The following is an 18,393-nucleotide window of genomic DNA, read 5'->3' as shown; positions in this document are numbered from 1 at the left end:
CTCCTTAGCTCTGACTTGTTGCCCAGGCTGCATTTATCTTCAGCAGTTTGTAAACTGAACAGTGACATCATCTGGACATGGTAGAGAAATGCGTTTCACACCAGCCTGGCGATATAAAAGTAGTTCCCTTAAAGGTTTCATTCCCAGGAGAGAAGCAGAAGTTTAAAAACTTGTTTATCTTGGATACATCGCACATGATTCATCCAACTAAAACCAAGAACTGTATTGATGTAATATAGTCATGCATTTTTTGTAGCCCTGTCATGCCGGTCTGCAAAAATCAAATTTGAAAGTGTTATCATTAACCTCAAAAAGCAACGATTAGCATCACACATTGTGTCATAGCGGTATCTTGACATTCAAAGTTCAACTTCGCTCTTCATGTTTGTGTCACACACAGAGTGACATGTAGTGCAGAGGAAGCTTTGGGCCCCTGCCTGCTCTGTGTGTGGCGGTTCATTACCAGCAGATAATGTTTTATCAGCTCGTGTAAAAAACAAGCAGGGTAGACACGGACAATGAGCGCCCTGATTTGAACTTTGCACTTCATGGATCATGCACGGAAGGCACGGTTGTAAGCAGGCTGCAGAGAAGTGCTGACACCTGAACATGCTGTGCATCAGAAACACAATACTTTCTGTATGTTTCAGGGTGAAATAATCTGACTGAAACCACTGACTGATAAATGTTACATGGGCCCGGATTTGCTTTTGTTTAAAGCTTTCGGAAAAAGGTGTACACACAATGTAACGAGAGTCAAGCACTGTTTCGATAGAGAATACTGAACCTTGTTTAAAAACGTATATTCACTGTAACTTTAGGAGTCTCAGTAGTGAGGGAGTCAGGAGTAAGTTAGGTTAGAGCTATTGTGATGAAAATGCCCACTATCTTTGAACTTTGCCCTTTTAAACCCATGTTCACGGACGATGATCAAATCAACCTCTGACACCTGTGATTGGTTGGAAGACTTGCACACCCCCCTCCCTTCTCCTATCTCAGCTCCTGAGGCTACTTTTTAACTTTGGGACAATGTGCTCCAGTGTTACTTCAGGTGTTCAGTGCCAGCCTCAGTCCCAGACCTGACAGCACAATGTCTGACAAAGGATCCTTCGACACCAACGTGCTGACCCTCACCAGGTTCGTCCTGGAGGAGGGCAGGAGGGCACAAGGGACAGGTGAGCTGACTAACCTGCTCAACTCCATCTGCACTGCTGTCAAAGCCATTTCCACTGCCGTCAGGAAGGCTGGGATCGCTAACCTGTGAGTAGCATTTCCTTCTTCATTTTAATAACAAAACCACACATTTATATTAGCAGAGGTAGAAAGAGGGTGGAACTGCGATACCCACCATATTAAACATTGGCAGGTCAATCAAGGTCACTTTGATGTGATTATTTGTAATACCTTTTTTTTTTTTTTTTTTACAGAAGTTTCCATTTATTTTCTGATACAGTACAATGTTTTCCCGTTCATTCCAATATGTCTGAGGTTGGGATTATTTCGGCTTTTAAGTACTTGTTACGTCCCCCTGGCCAAAGGTAAACTCTGCTCGTGGCCTGCACACCTCAAGTCAGAGGTTGAGACGATGATGGTCTTTTCAGACCTTCCTCATAATGTGGTGAAAACACTATTAAGGAGGCACTTAATGCACTTTGCAAAACCGTTTCTGTGGATTAGCCCCCACGTTGCCTTAACTGCGTGATCTGAGGAGCACCAAAGGTTTTCCTCTTCAGTCTGCACTTCTTTCCTTTCTTTGAAGATATGGCATTGCTGGAAGCACCAACGTGACAGGGGACCAGGTGAAGAAGCTAGATGTCCTGTCCAATGACCTGGTCGTCAACATGATCAAGTCTTCCTTCAGCTCCTGTGTGCTTGTGTCCGAGGAGGACGAGAAGGCCATCATTGTGGAACCAGACAAGAGAGTATGTGTGTTTGTGCTGTATCTTCAGGCACGGCTGTGCGAATATGTGTGATTTTCTCTTTGTTGGATCGGTTTTTGAAATCTGTTTCAGCAAACTGAAAGCGGTTTTCTCACCTAACAGGGGAAATACATTGTGTGCTTTGATCCACTGGATGGTTCCTCAAACATTGACTGCCTTGTCTCCATTGGAACAATTTTTGCCATCTACAAAAAGGTTAGTAAGTATTATAATCGCATTCTGATTGCAAAAAAAAACAATGAGATTTTTACACAATTGCGCTCAGCAGGCTGCACACTGCTGACGTTTTCCCTCCATGCTGTTCCACAGACCACAGATGGTGAGCCGTCTGAGAAGGACGCTCTGCAGCCTGGAAGAAACATCGTCGCTGCTGGTTATGCTCTTTATGGTAGTGCCACCATGATAGTCCTCTCCACCGGACAGGGAGTCAACTGCTTCATGCTTGACCCTGTAAGATGGCACCAAAGCCATTACCATTACCTGCTTTACCTATATATATATATATATATATATATATATATATGAAACTTTAATTTCTTTGCAGGCAATCGGTGAGTTCATCTTGGTGGATCGAGATGTGAAGATTAAGAAAAGGGGAAAAATCTACAGCTTGAATGAAGGATACGCACAGCACTTTTATCCAGATGTGACAGAGTATCTCCAAAAGAAGAAATATCCTGAGGTATTGGCGCTAAGTGAGCTGTTAAATTCACTTTATGACACCAACAACGGCCTGATGTGAAACTGTCTGCCGAAGTGGAAATTTACCAGTGTTTAAATTGTATTGTGTAAATGAATATGAAATATTTTCTATCTGAATATTGTGAAAGTGACAACACGACATTTGTGTTTCTAGGATGGTTCCGCTCCATATGGCAGTCGATACGTTGGCTCAATGGTTGCTGATGTTCACCGTACTTTGGTGTATGGAGGAATCTTTTTATACCCTGCTAATGTCAAGAGTCCCAAGGGCAAAGTGAGTGGACGAGCTTTTACAAACGGACAAAAGAAGTTTGTCAATTCTTTCTCAATCCAAGGAAAGTTGCTGTGAAATGCAGGCATACGTTATTTGTCGTACCTTCATACAACTCGTCTTCCTGCTTCTTGTCTTCTAGCTGAGGCTGCTGTATGAATGCAACCCAATGGCCTTCATAATGGAGCAGGCTGGCGGCATGGCCACCACAGGTTCCACAAACGTCCTGGACATCCAGCCCACCACGATCCACCAGAGAGTCCCGGTCGTCCTCGGGTCCCCTGACGACGTGCAAGAATATCTTTCCATTTACAAGAAGCATAATAAATGAGACACTCAGGTCTGCTAAAATGTACACAAGCCAATAAAAATAGTCATTGTCTGGCCTGGTGTTGAGCATCTTAAAGCAGAACTAAACACAATCAAGAGCCTCGGCAGAGACTTTGCTCTCTGTTTATTCCCTCAGCTGCATCAACGAAAGAACCAAGAGCTTCACTTGGCCCACGAACTAACTCCACTGCACACCGTGCCATTTCCAGCTCCTTGCTGTGCATGCTATCCGAAAGGACTGTATTTTTTAAATAAAGAAAAATGAAAACGCGTTCATATTCTTCACACGTCTGATGTGCATGAGTTGAGGATGACACTGTATCTCTGGATACTTTTTATTCTTAAGTGTCAAAAAGGTCACATTGTAGAGAATAGGAAGCAAAAAGTCTCGGACACTACATTCACTGATTGGCTATTAGCACTGAGCACAACTGACATGATTCTTCGATAAGAGGGCCAGATTGGGCAAAAGTAAAAGGCTTTGTATTCTGTACTAGCATACTGGATGGTTTTAGAAATGAGTTTTTCTATATCTAACGCCCATCTAAATATTTTCTTTTTCAACATAACCACATATCTGGCAAGTAAAATCTTTAGTTCGTTCTCATACAAAACTTGAAAATATTCATTTTGTTCCCTTTTGATTGTGTTTGACAGAAAATCAAAATATACAAACTCCACCTACAATGAACAACGAAACTCAATAAAAACACTTTAAATCTTGTTTATATCATTTGTACAAAAATGTAAATCTTGTCCAAACTTGAAATCACTCCGTCTGACCAAGATGTAGTTTCACCACAAAAACCCCGTAAAACCACAACTTTCTGTTTTTACATTGTTTTAGAGTGGAGTAAACGTGGACAATCCAGCAAGAGGTGCTGCTGGGCCAGACCAGAACTAGACCAGCTGTTTGCCCCTCTTCCAGGTCTTTGTCTTGGGTTAGTCAACAAGGTTCTGTCTCCTGTTTGGTAGCTGACGGACATACATGAGGCTGTTATTAAGATTTTCACCCCAGTAAGTTTTTATGTCCATCTCTCGCGAAAACTTCAACGTCTTTCAGACTGCAATGACGTCTGGCATCAACATGTCGCTCTGATTGCGCCACGGTAGAGCCAGAAATGTTTCAGCTTTGCCACAGCTCTAATGAGCCATAAAGACTCCCTGAGAACAATGAAAAAGATCCAGCAGTATGCTCGCACAAGAGCCTCATTCGATCAATCAAGTTTATTTTGGAAAGCAGTCATTATGGTCTGCAGAACAACAATGTCAGCGTACAGCGTAGCTTTCCAGATTACACTGAGGCTTCCAGCAAAAGAAAAAAAAGCTGATTAAAAGTCTGATTTGAAACTTAATGAGATTATAATAACGTTTAAAAACAATAATAACACAGTTGTGTGGATCGCTGGCTGCTGAAATCTCTCGGAAACTTGGCAGCTCTTAAGCTCTTCTGAGAACATAATTTTTTTTTTATTTATGTGTCTGCAATTTAAAGCCTCTGAATGTGAGAATACTGTACGTGAGTCACATATAAGTTAACATATGTGAACTCAAAGCAGATGTTCAATCCGAGATAGCGGCCTTGACGATTTCAAAAGGATTCCTTTGTACATATAGAGAATGGAAAAATAATTTATGCTGCTGTCTGGTATTCACTAAAAACTGAACCACTTCCCTTTTTTTCATGTGTTTGTCAGTGTCAGCATTCAAGGGTCTCTGTGCCCATGAGACACACAAATGCTACACATCACAGGCACACATGTTTATTTCGATTTTGCTCAGACTGTGTATGATTATAGGTTACTGAGTCAATATTTAGATTTTGCAGGGAAAGCAAAACCGAGCCTGTTTATTTTTCCCTTGCTACTGTGTGTGGTGAGCATGTTTGTACTGTGAGATGAGATGATACAGCTTGATTTAAATAATTGTCACAGCATTGAAATTTGTTTGTTTGTTTGTTTGTTTTTTTCATTTTTTCCATTTGAGTGGAAATGTTTTAGGATAATTGTTGAATGTGCCGCAGTCTTTGCCGTGCTTTTCAAGACAGTACGATCTAAATTATCTTCATTTTGATGAAAGGAGCTATCTGTGACCTTTAGCTATGTCAATGCATCACGAACAGAACAGAAACAGCAGGATGATTAGGCCAGATCATATTATCACGGCTTTATAATTAATGAATAATTAATTAATTAATGATTCTTTATAATATTGACCAAATGTCGAAGATCTTAACGCTGCTTTGCTGTTGAGTTAAGTCCATGCAACGCCGATTTGTCCTTTCTGTCCTTCTAACAGTGACAGGCCAGTGCCTGTTGTTTCCTGCTGTAGCCCTTCGCTGTCTGCCTGACATCCACCCCGTGTCCAGACAGGCTCTGTTTACTTTGCACTCTGATGAAGAGCACTACAGTGGAGCGTCTGTGGTGTGTCTTCGCAGCTGACAGCTCACTCAATCAGCAGCCTCCTCCTCTCGGCAGCACATCGCGGTGCCAGAATGAGAGGGAAGAGCACATTTCGTACTCTTCCATAAATTAAGGGAATAAAAAAAAATATCCAAAAACAAAAGTAATCGATGTAAAGCACATTAGTTGCCCCGTGACTTCGGCCCTAGCTGAAATATCTCATCAACTATTAATATAGCCAATAATTTATGAGCCCAGGACATCTCCATCTGCCTCGGCCGTACTTTTGTCATTTTTTGAGGGGAAATTATACTGACATGAGATGGTGAAGGTGGTTGCCAAAAATATCAGCACTGTTGTGCTGATGTTCAACCTCGCAGAGCCAACAGCAAGCCTGTAGATTTCTTTTTACCATACTTGGGATGATTGTATTCCTTCTTAAGAAAGCGGAGAGTCCAGCACGCACAGCAAATGAAATGAGAAACCGGTCCAGTATTTGGTCAACGCCTTATCTTTTGGGCCACTGGGGTGCCAGTAAACATTGTATCTTCTGGTGGTCCTTCTTCACCCTGTACCAAGTCAAGCAGGATGTGCAGTCCTGGCCTGGGAGGGATGGCCAACCTTATTTGGTTAGATTTGTAAAAGCCCTTTCTCGAGAGGCCTCTGAAAGTGCAATGATGCTGTCATCTCTCGAGACTTACGCTTGTTTTCTTGCAGGGGGTTCTTCTTCTGAAGCAAGCAAACAGGAAAAGACAGAAATAAGTCAATAATTTGTCAGCACAATGCAAGAAACATTTAGGACGATAGTTAAGGCTCTAGGTGAAAACTCAGTTTGTAAATCCATTCAGTCACTCAGCTCCTCTATAACGAATGTAATCAGACTTCATGTCACCTTTTGTTTAACTGCTCAGCATGGGTTTTCTCAGAACAGTGACAGTACGCAGATCCACAGAGCCCATGTTTAAATTAAACATAAACTTTGCATCCCAGACCACCCTGACCGGAGCTAACTGCTAATCCAAATACCGCCTCAACCTTCTTCCAGGCAGGACCCATATTTGTACCTGATGCCTCACACGTCCTCCGACCCTTTCCACTCCCAGCCAATAAAATACCCTAATTTAAGAGTTGACAGTCAAAACACTTCAGGGTTTCCTTCATCTCAACACTTTTATTACACTTCATCCAAAACTGGAGAATCAACCTGACATCTGAGTGACCTCAACGTGTAAAAAACCAGCATGTGCACTGACCTGATGACCTTTGATTTATTTCATGTCTCTTTTATTGATGCCCATTCATTTTAAAGCCAACATTATATCCATAGCAAATGCTTCATGGAAAGTGCCTGCTTCCAAAAATTTGCTGCCAAACGATCAGCAGGAAAAAAATATTCTGGGCATCAGGACAAAAGAATATGTTCTTGAATCCTACAATAATATTTCTCTTTTGTCTCGTTACAGTAGTGCGAGGAAAAGTCCACTCACATTATTTTTGATTTATTCTGTGGTGTCATGAATGGGAAAGGTTGGACCAGACCACCAAAAGGAGGTGTCGCCGGATGAGGGATGTTCAACATCAGTCTTCAGGTTTTCGGCCTCATTTGAGTCCTTTAAAATAATTTGGTGCATTCATGGATTTTCTGGTACTTCTTGTCCAGCCCTTTTATCCAAGTCGTAATCAGAGGTTGGCAAAACAGACACAAGGGGAAAGTGATTATTTCATTTAAAAATTATAGGGCCATAACGTGAAAAAAATCCTAGGCATACATGAGGCCCTGAGCAGCTTTTATAGAGTGTGAGAAAAAGATTCATCAGCCTGGGAGAGCGTCAGCATCGTGTCGACACTTCACAAAGTGTCATAGATCAGCCCACACGTTGCTTGGGTCTTGTCTGGCGTTCTAAGAATAGTCCCGTGGCTGCCACAAAGATAATCTGGGGACAACTCAAACACTGTGATTACTCAGGCAAATGTGAGGGAAGCCCTAGATCACATCTCATTTTCTATCTCCCGAAATGATCTGCGCTCTAAAGCTTCAGCTCAAGCTGTTCACAAGCTGTTCACAATATTAGCACAACGTCAGGTTGCAGAACGAACCCTAAGGGTTAGGGTTAGGGTTCAGGCCTGTTCAGGCCTGGATCTGGTGAATAACGTCTTCTTCATGCCGGTTTGTGGTGGCATATCTGTCCCCGAACAGCTATTTACTCTTGGAGAGGTACAATTTGGAGAGGTCGCATTTCAAAGAAAAACTAAAACTCCTGTCAGCTTTAAGGACTCTGTAAAAGTGACAGGCTTCCCTTCTTCTTTGGTGGTATTACCTCTGGGGGAAATGGTGTGTCTTTACTCCCCTCTATGTAATGGAGAGAAATGGCTCCTATCATTACTTAACCAGCGTCACAGAGAACCGCAGCAAACCTTGGAGGCTTCCTCCTTATAACCCTCGTAACCCTTATTTTACTGCAGGTGTAACGAATCTGTAACACAGCCCACTATCAATTGCCCTCCCTTGTAATGTCAAAACCAGCCTCTACCTCTCTCTCACTGGCTTTCAAATGTTTTTAACAGGCCCATCTGCTTTCCTACAACATCATTACCACCAGAAAAACAAATCTTCCTGTAACTTTATCCATCTTTGCTCCCTGTTGTGGTGTTAATCTGTTCCATGAAGCAGGCCAAAGGAATCTGAAAGTTTTTCTGATGGGAAACCAGCACAAGAAAACAATCGTCTGTCTGTTCGACCTCACAACCTCGTACCATGTGCCAAACTTTTGGCTTCGACGATTAAAACTTTCTGAGTCCTCTCGGCTAATTTACAACCAGAGTGACACATGTTTGAACTTGTAGCTATGCTCTCTTCTCCGAGTTCAAAGTCAAATCCCCTCCCTGCCTCAGTGCGATGCTCCCCCCAGAGGGACGCACGTCATCTCAGAACCCGTGGTACCATCCGATCACATCCCTGCTGGGATAAAGGCGCGGGGCCTGTAGCAGTCTGGACAGAACAGAAACAGCTTCATCAGAAACCACCCTAATCAGCATATTAAGAACTCATAATGACAATGCTGATGCATAGCAGGTTATTTACAACGTGGTGACAAGAGGTTCATCGTGTCAGTGGATCGCCACGGGGATCAATCCTCTGAGGAACATATGCTGATATCTGTGCGAAGCTGCACATCAATCTTTTCAGTAGGTCCTGTTGTATTTTCTTAAAAGCTAAAAGTGTCCCATTTGAGGAAAAGCTGAGAGAGCTTCATGATAATTAAGGTTCATCCTCTAAGGATCATGACAGCGTGCACAACCTTTCATGGAAATCCATCCAGCAGCTGTTGATGACCGTTATTGCTCTGCTGTGTTGTTAACTTGGTCATGCGTCCACACTGGGTGTCTATTTCTGATTACTAAACTGACAAAAAGTTTTATTCTCGTGAGGGAATGCAGAGCCCTCTCTTTTGTGCGAAAGCAATGAAGAGAAAAATCATAAAAACACATCTACGACCGACATCTGAGAAGTTTCCATGAGCCACAGAAAAATGAAAAATGCAGGCAGGAAAACAGTTGGCAGCTTTGTAATATTGACTCCTTTTCCTCCCTCCCCCTTCCTCCTCTCTGTCTCTCTCTCTCTGTCTCCCTTTGAGCTTGGAAGCACTTGAATACAAAGTTCAGCGAATTGTTCTGGCAGTGCAACTTGTGTGTAATGACTTTTGACAGCAGTGGAGACAAACTGAAGAGCATGTCTGTCTCCGCATGAGTATTTACAAATCTACTCTCGGGAACCACATTCCAATTCTGGAAACCCTATCATATGCAAGTCGCCATGAACAACCACATGTACGGGATACATATCTGGAGGTACTCGTTTGAAATAAATGTAGGACCAGGCTGTAAAGGAAACTTTTCTTTTTCCCTGGTATAAAGTTTGTTATAAAAGTAAGAAGTGTAAGTGATGCATTGGAGTAATTTAAGAGGTACAGTTAAGGGGGGAGAGCAGCTGCCTGCTCCATCATGGGAGCCTCTGGCTCCACTGAATCTGGCCGTTGTTCTTATCTGGCAGGCGTCCAACGCTGATGGGATTTTGGTTCTGCTATGCATTATGGAAGCCCTCTTGAAAGTGAAATTTAAGAGTAGCCAGGGAGAGATCTTTATTCTCTGAAGAGAGAGCTTTGCATGGGCCCGAGTGCGACGCTTACAGAGGAGATGGCCAAACTTTGAGCAAAAGTACAAAACATGTACAGTTGTCACAGCAGCGGGATCTGTCGCTGTTACTGGGCTGATGTCAGCCTCTTTGTAGTTAACGGAGACCCTTCACCAGTTCTCCAGTCGGGCTTTCTCTAACCTCCACTTTGATGTTGCTCTAAGTTGAGTCTGCAGTCGGCCTGTTGCTCTGGTATGCCAGTCTGATGAAGTGGGGGGGTGGGTGGGGTTGTTTGGCTGAGAAACTCCTCTGCACTTGTCTTGACTCTTCTCTAATCTCTCTAATTGGAATCAGGGGTCCGATGGTCCCCCGTGGAGCTGCCAGATCTTTGTGGTCACACAGCGCAGTGATGTGACGGGGTCAGGAGAACAAAGCGAGCGGTTTTCTCTCCTGTTCTGGAGGCCCCCGACTGATCCGTCCTCTCCTCATTCCTGCTGGCTACACACGTCTTGTTTGTTTACATTGTGTTGCTGCAGTTGTTATCCCCCTTAACACTTAGAAGTGTTATTGTAAGGAAACAGGAAATACCCTTCACCAGAAGGTAAAGTGCTGGAGCCTGCTTACACTTGAACAAAATGTGCATTTAAAAAAAACACAATTTTTTTCACTCAGCATTTTTCTCTGGTACATTCCCAGCTCTAGAAATCAGACTCCTTAAACCTTTAAGCTGGCTGTCACATCTTCATCGGTATGTGCAATTGTGTCTGCACAGTTCACACGTATGCAGTCAGGAGTTAATGTGTTTCATGGGGGGGGGGGGGGGGGGGGGGGAGACAGGAGCTCTGCATGTGTTATAACAGCTGTGGTTTCTCTCTGCAGGGAGAAAACACAAACCTGCTTCCAAAGAAACTCTGCGAATTAGTCTTATTACAACAGTCATTTGCATTTTTTACGCAACAAAACTGTCTTCTTATGGAAAAAGGAATTTGGATTGCTGTAGAAAGAAAAGTTGCAGTTTCTAGCTTCAGTCTTTTAACTTAACACTTTTATTTGAGAAAGATAAAATATATATTTTTACACTCCCTTTTTCACGCATACTCCTCTTCCTTTTCATATATATGCATTTCCTCCTTTCCAAATAATGTTTGGACAATGTTTGGATGTTGAGGATAGGAGTAGTTTTTCAGCTGTTTTAAAATCAACAAACTTTGGGCAATACAAATATGATCACGATAACTCGAGTTTCCACAATAAGGAAGCAACAACAACAAAAACAGCAAAAACAAAACACACACACACACACACACACAACCTCGCAAAGTTTCCGCTGACTACGTCACTGCAATAGTGTGACGTCAGAATCACAACAGGTCGTCCGACCAATGGGAGGAGGTCTTCCCAGAAACCTCTCCATCCCTCCGGTCCGCCGCCTCACTGAGCAGCCGCAGCGGGCGGAGGGGATGCGGGCTGCAGGAGGAAGGACATCATCGTTGTTTTGGGGAGAGTTTGAGCAGCGAGTCTTCGGAGAAGTTTCTGGTTCCAAAAAAGAAAAGAAAAGAAAGAAAGAAAGTGGTCAGATCTTGACATGTCTGACTCGGCGGGGTCATCTTTTAGAGGCAGTTTCTCACTTTGGGGCGCTTCAGTGACTTCACCAAGTCACCATCAGTGAAATGATATGAAACCATCAGGGGGGGGACCTACAGAGGTCCATATGAAGTTCGGCTTGTTTAACACTCATTCTTCCTGGAAATGGCAAGTCGTGCCACATTGATGGAGCGGACGTCGGCCCTGATATGCGGCGCGTTCATCCTGATCATCGGGCTCTGTGTCGGCTCACCCAGCCACGGCCGTCGGCTGGTCTGCTGGAAAGCCATCCTGAAGTGCCACGGAGAGCCGGAGTGCCATTACGCTTACGACCAGTACCTCTACGCCTGCGCCTCCGTCATCGGCGGGGAACGCAAGAAGTGTCCCAGCCACTGCATCTCCTCCCTGATCCAGCTCAACCTCACCCAGAGCGGCCCGGCTCTGGAGGACTGCGACTGCGCCCTGGACCCGGTCTGCAGGAGCACCAAGCAGGCCATCGAGCCGTGCCTGCCGCGGACCAGCACCATGGGCTGCACGGAGGCCCGGGAGCAGTGCGAGAGGGACCCGTCCTGCAGCTCGGCCATGAGGGATTATTTATTTCACTGCCGAAAACTCTTCGGGGGGGAGAGGTGCTCGGACGGGTGCCGCAGGGTCATCGCCAAAATGCGCTCCATACCGAAAGCGCAGCAGCTGGACACTTGTGTGTGCGACGGCACGGAGAGGAACATATGTGAGTACATTAAAGTCAGCATGAAAACTTTCTGCTCCGATTCCGGAGACGGGTCCGCAGGGAGCGGCTTCTCAGACTCAGAGGAGGATTCCGAGGACGAATACATCGACCAGGAGGATTATCAATATGTGGAAAACTCGAGCGACTCCACAGCCTGTCAGACTGTGCTCAATGTTCTCACCACCATTTTGGTTTTAACCAAATTCATCTGACAGGCTGCCGCCAAGCCATCCATCTGAATCCATCTTTTCTGCCACTGAACTAACACTTTGGCTCATTAATTCACTTCTGCACGAACAAATCCTTTTATTTTCGGGTATTTTCCATCGTGTCAAGGGCAAGTGACAGTTTGTGGACCAGAACCGGTAGGTTATGGCATATGCAGCCAATTAATATGAGTCAGTTATCATTATTAGTCACGTGATGATGTCGAAGGAGCCTATTTTTGTATATCACCTGTATGAGGGTAAAATTGTACAGTCTATTTTTGTCAAAATGTTTCTTTATGAGTGATGGGAGATTTGCACTGTAGATGAATAGCTGAGTCCCACTGACTCCTTTACTGCATCTCAACCGCAGAGGGAGGGCAAATGTTTTGTGTTGAAGTGCCTACAGGTCTTTAATGTTGGGTTCATCATGCCAGAGGCAGGCTGGGAAAACAGACTTTTTTTTTTTTTTTTATTTCACCAGATGCACAGGGACTCCCCCCCCCCCCTTTCCAGAAACCAAAGTTAATGTAAGCCACTAAAACCCAGATCATGCACACCGTGCATCTGAAAATAAACAAAAACAAAAGATGGTACACTTGACCTTTGACATATGGATGTTTGCATACGCTATGAGGTGTTGTCTCCTACAAACAGATGGGAAGGAACGTAAGCTCCTCCTCCTCTTTGGGCATTTTGTAGCACAAATGGAGCCGAGGAATGTTATTTCTTTATCTTCACGCCACAAGTGTTTGTTAGAAGTCGTTAAAAAGACACTGAGGAAGAGAAAAAGGTGTCCGTGTTCAGGTGAGTGAAGCTTTGAAGTGCCCATGATGAACACACTCCTCTGAATGTACATGCACATGTAATAAATAGGAATTTATCTATTTTTTCTTTGGACTTCAGGCTGTCATGATGTTTTGGGTTGTTGTTTTTTTTTTTTTAAACACTCGCTGAATAAAAGAGTACATTCAACGTTAGTCCCTTTACAGTAATGTTTGTCTTTAATGTGTTTAAAAATGTGTTGTGTGGTGACCAAAGCAGCCATTATAAATCAAAGTCAAAAGCTTTTCTAAATCAGTTTGTTATTAAAAGTGTCATTGAAAGTACTCTAATCTCGGAGCTGTAGTGTGGTTATTAAAAAAAATTCATTTCAAGGTTTTACTCATTTGTACTCATCTCACATTTCAGAAACGATCAGATTAAAGTTCAGCATGTCTGTTAACAATCACTACAATTTTTGGATTGTTTAAAGAAAAAAAAAAAAAAGACATTTCTTTATCCACTGTATTATTCGTAGTCAGCTGCAGCAGCAATGTTTCAGGGAACATGTGTCTATTTGTGTGTTGTGAGTCAGTCAGGGTCTCTACACTTATTGGGAAAAAAAGCCAGTGTCCCCTCTTTCACTCGTGATAATGGGTCTTGAAACCATTGATGGCAGCCATGTTGCTTTTTTAAGCACAAGAGATGGGCCCTCCAGCCCATTGATTGGAAGAGAAGTCGAGTGGCACCTCTATTATGGAGATGCAAAATACACAATAGTGCGGCGGCACAATGTGGGGGCACTTCATTCACACTGTTTCTCTGTCACCCTTTTCAGGGAGTGGGGGAGCATGAGGAGACAGCTATCCCAGGGGAAGACAGAGGAGTTATGTGAGAAAGTTCAGGTTTATTGAGTGGCCTTTCTGATGATCTTTCCTCTGTTTGGTTAGATGTTTAATATCTTCTCTCTACGGCCATCAACGTCGTGGATGACTTCACTTTGGAAAGGCTCAGCTATTAGGAACCAAATAATAAATCCCACATTGGCAGCGATTGGTTAAAAAATTGGTGGCGACTTTTCTGGGGCTTTTGTTATGAGAAGCCAAAGGCTGCCACTGCCTCTTTAACAGAGCAGGCCTCTGCCCCAGCCATTAATAATTGTAATGCCTTTTTATTATTGTTGAGGATAATGAAGGGATGAGAGTCATATGGGGGCCCCCGGACCATACGTTGCCCTGAAATGTTTTCAATTAACTTTTTGGCACCGAAAGAAAATAGGAATGTTGTGCTTTTTTCCCATGCTGAAGCCAAAAAGAGTCAACTGGGGCTTTTGGTGCAGGGACCAGAACCTCATTAAAATGGCTTCATCATAACTCAAACCGTTGCTTGGCCCACCTCCTCCAGCCCCACCCCGAAACCTTCACCCTCTAGGTTACACTAAGGAGCAGCAAGCAGGAAGCATGAATCCAGCCTTACTTTGTAGAAAATATGCAAACAGCTGTCTCTCACATGCTGCTGCCGATGGATTGTGTAAAATATTCGCCGTCTTTCACCCGAAAAAGGGAATGACCGCCTAAATTTCGATATAAATGTTTGCAATGTGAAAATATTTGGGTTTGGTGTCTGATATTGTCTGTTACACTGGCATCAAATGACAATGGAATAACTGTCTTCCTGTTGAAGTCGCAGTGGATCTGACTTTTTCCCCGTTGCTCGTATTTAGAAACTCCCATTTGTAGAATAAAGAGAAGTGCTTCTTCAGTCCTGGGCTTGTGTCCGAACACAATGCAGATGCAGGTTGAAATGGAGACAGAAGTGAGCAAGGAGACTTACATATTTAAAGAAAAGAAAAAAAATCCAACAGATTCTCCCTTTTTGAACTAAGGCTGTACTTTTCTACAGAGTTATAATGTTATGAATATTCCAGATGTTACGAGTTAAGATCTTAGCTTTGGGTTTCTTCTGCTGCACTCGTTCCAGATGTGAAAACAAGTAGTTGATAAAGATTAGTCCATTCGCAGATTCTTAAGCCACGTTTTGTGACCTCATCCTCTCAAACGTGAAGCTCTCCCTGCTCTATATCGTTGTGGATCATGAAATAAACCATAAATCTCTTCAACTTTCACAGTTGTGAGCAGCAAAAAACACATCAGTTGAAAAACCATCACTGCATGTAAGACTGCTGTAATAATTGTCGAAGTGGGCCAATCTGGGAAGACAAAAGTGACACCGTAAAAGTGAATATCCCCTCATTTAGTCAGATGTTTGTTTTCTATATTATTGTGCTGGAAATCTGTGATGAACGGTTTAACGATAACAGATTTTAATGTTTATATGGTTCAGCAAAACGAGTCAAAGAGCCAAATGGAGTCAAACAAAATTCAGCAAAAGCAGAGTGAGGTGAATAAAACCCAAAGGTGTCCCGGTAGATGAATGTCGCACGGTGGACTTGAGCCAAGCTTTGCCCTGGGCTTTAGTGAGGTGGGAAAGGTGGAGGAGGGGTTGATTTATGATTGAGGCCTAATGGGGGAAGGGGCTGGTTTAGGAGAAGGGCTGCGCTGGGCTGAATGTCAGGGATTTCAAGCCTCTCTGAATAATGATGCAAAGAGAGGGAATATTTAATCAGCCATTCAGATCGCTCGCCTCTATCTGCATTGGCTAGATGGGAACAGTCCAGTAGTTTCCTTCCCTGTTTCCCTCCTGCAGCTCAGCCAAAGAGCAGCGGTGTCAGGTTTGCAAGGAGTGAGAGAGTCGACGGGGTGGGGGCACACATAACATAGCTGACAAGGGGCATAACTTCATTTCCACGGTGCTGGGACAGCTGTGTGGAGTAATCTGCCGTAGCAGCCTTTTAAAACTTCAATGCCTTTAGTGACCCAGGGAAGTGGGGAGGGGGCAACTCCAACTGTGACCAGGCGTTTAGGGGTGGAAAGGGGACTCTTTTCACACCCTTCCAATGGCTTTTGTTTAAAAAAAACAAAACAAAAACCCTTACCTCTTCCTCACTGAAAGCAGGAACTATATGTTTATGAGATGAGATAACAATGGGTTGCATTTTAAAAGCAAACATAGAACTCAGGTTTCTCTAGCCTGTAAAAAAAAAAAAAACAGAAAGAAAAAAGTGCAAAAATGTCAAAATTTGAGTGAGAAGTTAAGTTTTTATGAAGTGCAAAGATTTCTCTTTCAATGCGATCAATTTAAGCACCAAGAATACGTTTTTAAGGAGCAAATATTAAAATATAACGACAAGATCTAAGCTCCCTTTGCTTCTGCTCAGCATTTCAAGAATGAAAAATGTTTTGGTAGAGTTTGTATGATTTTTTTTTACAATCGGTTAACTTTTGAACAAAATTGGTTTAAGCTGGCAAACGTGTTGGAAATATACCCGGTGTCGTGGCAGCGTCTCAAGTTTTTTGAGCGGGTCTTGAAAGTCCCCACGTAAGCTTTGGATGTTGAGTTGTCGACTCTAATATTTTAGTGTGAACAAATATTAGTGAAAAGACAAATGGGCAGTCTATCGATGACGAGGGGTTCATTATTTTGTGCTAACAGTTCTGTTGAGTGCTTTAGAAAGAACAAAACATTTTAGACTAAGATAATGGCCTGAGGCTGGGTTGGTGTCCGCAGTGAATGGGGTCTCCCTGGAGCTCAATAAGGTCCCAAAGTTTTTACTCCATTATGCTGACATCCCAAAGGCCAGGGGCCACCACCCCCAGTGGTTACGTCTCAAGCACACATTCATCACCCCCCACTACACACACAAAAACACACGCACACACGGCCATGCACACACAATCTTTCAGACTTTAACGCTTCTCTATTTAAGTGTTGACAGGAGGTAATATTTCCAGAAAAGTTGCCCAAAGAAGAAGAAGCCATAAATAATGTCAGGACAGGAGTGCCAGAACTGTTCAGGTGATTTAGACTAAGGTGTAATTGAATTTAAATCAACACTGACTACACAACACAAACTGCTTTTCTCTCTTTCTCTCTTTATTTTTGGGCGGAGATCCCTGAAGTCACTGTTCATTCATTTATCTTCTACCTCCGTTTCTGGGTCTCATGGGGTGCTGGAGCCAATCCCAGCTCATACCGCCCGGGGGCGGGGTCACGCTGGACAGGTCACCAGTCCATCGAAGGACCAACACACAGAGAGAGACTGAGCCCAACAACCACTCACACTCACAATCAGACCTACAGACAATTTAGAGACATCAATGAACCCAAACATGATGTCTTTGGACGGTGGGAGGAAACCGGAGTACCGGAGAAAACCCACACCGACACCTCACAGAAAGGCTCCAGGCCGGGAACCAAACCCACGACCATCTTATTGTGGGCTAACAGCGCTAACCACTGTTCCGCCGTATTGCCTGAACTCACTGTAACTTACAGCTCTGTGTACTCTCCTAAATATTGTGTAAGGGTTTAGCTGTAAGATCACTGTTGCGTCACTCACTGCTGTTTGTTTAACAAGGTCTTCTCTGGCACGAGGATGTGCAGTGTTGGCACAAAGAGACTGAAGACTAAATCCAATAGCAAACATAGAAATCAAAGGCTGTTAAGCTAAACAAACACAGCAGTCAGCACTTTGCCCATTGTGAAAGCAAATCCTCAATCATTAAAGCCGTAACCCAATGGTAAGGACTGTCTTCACGAGAAGTGGCCTAACGTGATGTTTCAAAAAAAAAAAAAAAAAAAAAAAACGGCTGAAAAAAAGACTGTAGCAACTTGGTTTACATTTACTTTTCATAAAATCTGACCTCCAGTTCCCAAATTTCGCCATAATGGAAAACTCATAACATTTATCAGTCATATACTTGTGTGGAAAAGGTTTCAGGAACAGCGATGGAGAACAGAGCACACATGAAATGTCTTTCTTTACGTTGAATTTCTGTCTTCTTCCTTCATCTCTGATGTCAGTCCAGCAGCTGTCCTCTGACTCCCTTCTCTCTCCATCCACTCAGTTTCTTCTCATCTGGTTCTCATTTGCACAGAACAGTGAGATGGAATTTGTCCATGCATTTATAAGCCCATTAATAACCACTTCAGCCAACACTGTTTTAACCAAAGCTGAAAGACACACACACACACACAAGGAGCCCCTTTGGATCTTAAATCTGAAAATCTGATTGATGATTAAACAGGACACAGGTTGCAGTGGGCAGCAAATTAAATTATTTTTTTGTTGGTGGTGGGGGGGGCATTAACTTTTAAATTTACTTATTACAAACCACCAACTCACAACATAAGATGAAGATTAATCCCATTTGTTCCACAGTACCAGAATTGAGTTACCAGATGTCAGTATCAGATTTTTTTGTCTATCTTCTA

General features: G+C 43.3%; 2 protein-coding genes across 2 annotated transcripts; both read left to right on the top strand.

Annotated features, from left to right (window-relative positions):
- The first annotated feature begins 1,084 nt into the window (after positions 1–1,084).
- Positions 1,085–3,244, top strand: LOC115052080 (fructose-1,6-bisphosphatase 1-like). The gene is made up of 7 exons (XM_029515985.1): positions 1,085–1,260; positions 1,760–1,922; positions 2,043–2,135; positions 2,250–2,390; positions 2,485–2,622; positions 2,797–2,916; positions 3,056–3,244. The coding sequence occupies exons 1-7, from the start codon at positions 1,091–1,093 to the stop codon at positions 3,242–3,244; spliced, it is 1,014 nt and encodes a 337-aa protein (XP_029371845.1). The 5' UTR covers positions 1,085–1,090.
- Positions 3,245–11,171: 7,927 nt separating this feature from the next.
- On the top strand, positions 11,172–13,398 carry LOC115052205 (growth arrest-specific protein 1-like). Its single transcript, XM_029516201.1, has one exon. It carries the CDS (start codon positions 11,527–11,529, stop codon positions 12,301–12,303), a length of 777 nt encoding a protein of 258 aa, XP_029372061.1. The 5' UTR covers positions 11,172–11,526; the 3' UTR covers positions 12,304–13,398.
- Positions 13,399–18,393: the final 4,995 nt, after the last annotated feature.

The sequence above is a fragment of the Echeneis naucrates genome, chromosome 12, assembly GCF_900963305.1.
Source record: "Echeneis naucrates chromosome 12, fEcheNa1.1, whole genome shotgun sequence".
NCBI lineage: Eukaryota > Metazoa > Chordata > Actinopteri > Carangiformes > Echeneidae > Echeneis > Echeneis naucrates.
The sequence above is the reverse complement of the archived record's forward strand: the minus strand, read 5'-3'. Positions and strand labels throughout refer to the sequence as shown.